The following is a 2,995-nucleotide window of genomic DNA, read 5'->3' as shown; positions in this document are numbered from 1 at the left end:
AGCCAGAGTTAATTTTCAGCAAAGAAATTTTTTATACACAAATGTATGTTACTTTGTATTGAATGTTGTACTCTTTATAAATTGGTTATATTAGTTGTAAACACAAACATAAAACACAAGTCGACCTTCGAAAAAGTCTTACATTTTCATTTTACTTACAATTACAATTAAAATCCCTTTTCCTTAGAGTTAATATATAATTAAGTTTCTTCTTGTTCCTGAAGATATCTGTTGTTATAAGAAATTATGGTAGATCAAATGGGTTTGTTTAGTTTAGTACAATTTAATAGTTGACAATCAGTATGTCATTCAATAACTAATAAAATTTTATCAGATGCTTAGAAAGGCTAGAGGAAAAATTAATTTAAATTGCTCTGCTATCATTATTTTATAAAGCGTATAGACACTTCGTGTTCAACTGAACCACTTTCGATGGGGCTATCTCGTTTCTTTCAAATATTCTTGTAAGAATCATCTTTAAGTAGCGTCCCTCAAACCATTTGGAAGCTCAGTTGTTCTCGCACCATCAAACGCATCGGACGTCGCCTTTGCCCTCTTTCAATAAGGCCTCGAGAACTGGTTTTATTTTCCACTTTGTGTCCCCAACTTCAAAAACAGATGACGATGAGGATGATGATGATGATGATGCTGTCTTTTGCATTGATTACATTGGGTCTTGTGGTCGGCATCGACGGACAACCCATCATCGAGCATGACGAAGAGCCACCAGCGGCATCTGCAGGAGCAGCAACAACAACTGCAGATAGAGTACTTTACGATCAACGACAGTCTGGCAAATACAACATTCATGTTAGCATAAAAGATGTGGCCATAATTGAGGTGGATCAAAATGAGATTGTCGATGTAAGAAACCAGTTGAAAAAAGTGAAACTAACATGCCGAGCCAGAAAGACAGATAAAGAGAGAGAGAATGCTAAAAATAACCATTTTTTTTTTTTTGCTTCTTTAAATTCCAATTAGGAGGCCTATGACGATGAGGACGATTACTACTATGATGACAGTGCGTTGACCATTAAGCCCATCAAGTTTACCACAGAAACGACAGAGAGCACTACTCCAAGAGAAACGACAACAAGAACTACAGCCACCATTAGCTCTTCAAGTGATAAACCGTTGACTACCACAGTTCAACCAGAGATTGGAGTGACCCTAACTCCGACATCGATTCCATTTAACCTCACCGCTTATAGTGCCAACCTTTTGGCGGATATTGCAAGAATAAGGCCTAAATCGAATAAGAGTAACTTGATCATTATGGAAACACCAATTGGTGGATCATCCACACCTCGTCAGCCTCTCTCTTTGCGGGATGTGCCTGTGCCTATGGCAAAAGCTGTGCCTCGACCTCTTTTGCCCGAAAATATTGAGTACACACCACCTCAAGGTCACAATTCGCCCATATTCAAGGTCAAAGTGCAACGTGCTGCATCCGAGACCTCGGCTCGCTGTCAGGCTCATCAATTCCGCGATGCTCACGGCAAATGCCGCAGCAAGCGATCTGGTTCGATCCTGTAAGATATATTTAACTACATATAAACCACAATTATTAAAATTCTATAAGCTGCTTAACATTATTCTTTGACGTCTTTATTATTTGCTTTACTCACTCTCTTTCTCTCTCTCTCTCTTCTATACTTCGTAGAAGAAAACTCTTTAGTATGCTGGTGTCGCTGCCCTTTGCTGGCGAACGTCGTCGCGGTCATGGTTATGGTCTGGAAGTGTCATCTCATCCAATCGAGGGTTAATGATCTGACAATATTTGTGATCTCTTGATTGGATCTTAGTACATTTAAAATGTAGTCTTAGTTACTTAATAAGTGCCTTCTGAAATATACTTTGACTGAATTCTTTGCAGTTCTCTTTTTTGATTACTTTGCAAATAGAAAAAACTTCAAGTTAATAATCTGAATCTATGAGAGAGACACTTAAAGACACAAGACAAAGTCTGGTGAACCTTCGCTTTGGTTGTATCTTAATTATTATAAACTCATTTCCTTTAAACTGGAATGTACCATGAGTCGAAAAAAGTTCGCTGACCACCGAAGAAAGAGGAAAAATATTGGCATATAAGGACATGAAAATGTCTTTTCGAGAAATTGGGGGAAAAAATTGGAGGGAGCTCTTCTGTAGTGTTTCAATTTCTTCGAAATCCCAAAGTAAATGGAAAAAAACATGAAAGATCGAACCAAACAGGCGACTACCCCAACTGACAGACGCGCAATTTTAAAAGAAGCCTCCAATTCTCGCCGCTCGGCGGCCAAAACATAAAATATTAATACAATTAGATTGTGTTAAGGGTTTGACTTATTTACACTTATATTAATATCGAGAAGACATGATATTATTAAGGTTTTTTCTACCTAAAACCACAAGTTATTCATCTCCAAAAGTTATTCTTTTATACGTAAGTCGATGCTGATCAAAATATGGCGGAAACGTTTTTTTTCTAAGATTGTGAGTTCCATTCAATTTCATTAAAAAGTAGGTACATAATTTGTAGAACAAAGTACAAAGTAGAAATTGGTTTTCTTATTAAGATTATTATTTTTATTAAAAGTAAACGATATAGTGGTAATTTATCAAACACTGGCAACTAAGGCTTTCAAAAAAGACATTAATACACTAGCCTGGGTGTCGAACAAGGATCCTTGTTTTTCATCCACCGAGGACTGCTTCTTATTAGAATATTTCAAGCAAATATAGTCTTATTTAGTTTTCAATAAATAAATTAAGATTTAATAAAGGCTGAACTTCAACAATTATTAAATTGAACGTTTTTTGTGGCAGTTCTTAAAACTTAAATTTACTTTCATTTGCATTTAATTGAAAGTTCTTTTTCGGCTTTAAAACACTTTCAATGTTTGCTGTCAATGGGTATTTGAATATTAATTTATAAAAGCATCTTTTTGTTGTTGTTTTTGTTTTAATTCTCTCTTACTTTATTTGTAGGTAATTTTTCTGTTTTAATTTTCCT

The 2,995-nt window shown here is 35.6% G+C and overlaps 1 protein-coding gene across 1 annotated transcript; it reads left to right on the top strand.

Annotated features, from left to right (window-relative positions):
- The first annotated feature begins 624 nt into the window (after positions 1-624).
- On the top strand, positions 625-1,536 carry LOC137578198 (uncharacterized transmembrane protein DDB_G0282483). Its single transcript, XM_068291866.1, has 2 exons — positions 625-864; positions 982-1,536. The coding sequence occupies exons 1-2, from the start codon at positions 625-627 to the stop codon at positions 1,534-1,536; spliced, it is 795 nt and encodes a 264-aa protein (XP_068147967.1).
- Positions 1,537-2,995: the final 1,459 nt, after the last annotated feature.

Source organism: Drosophila tropicalis, unplaced genomic scaffold (assembly GCF_018151085.1).
Source record: "Drosophila tropicalis isolate 14030-0801.00 unplaced genomic scaffold, ASM1815108v1 contig_593, whole genome shotgun sequence".
Classification (NCBI taxonomy): domain Eukaryota; kingdom Metazoa; phylum Arthropoda; class Insecta; order Diptera; family Drosophilidae; genus Drosophila; species Drosophila tropicalis.
This window is presented reverse-complemented; position numbering and strand designations above follow the sequence as displayed.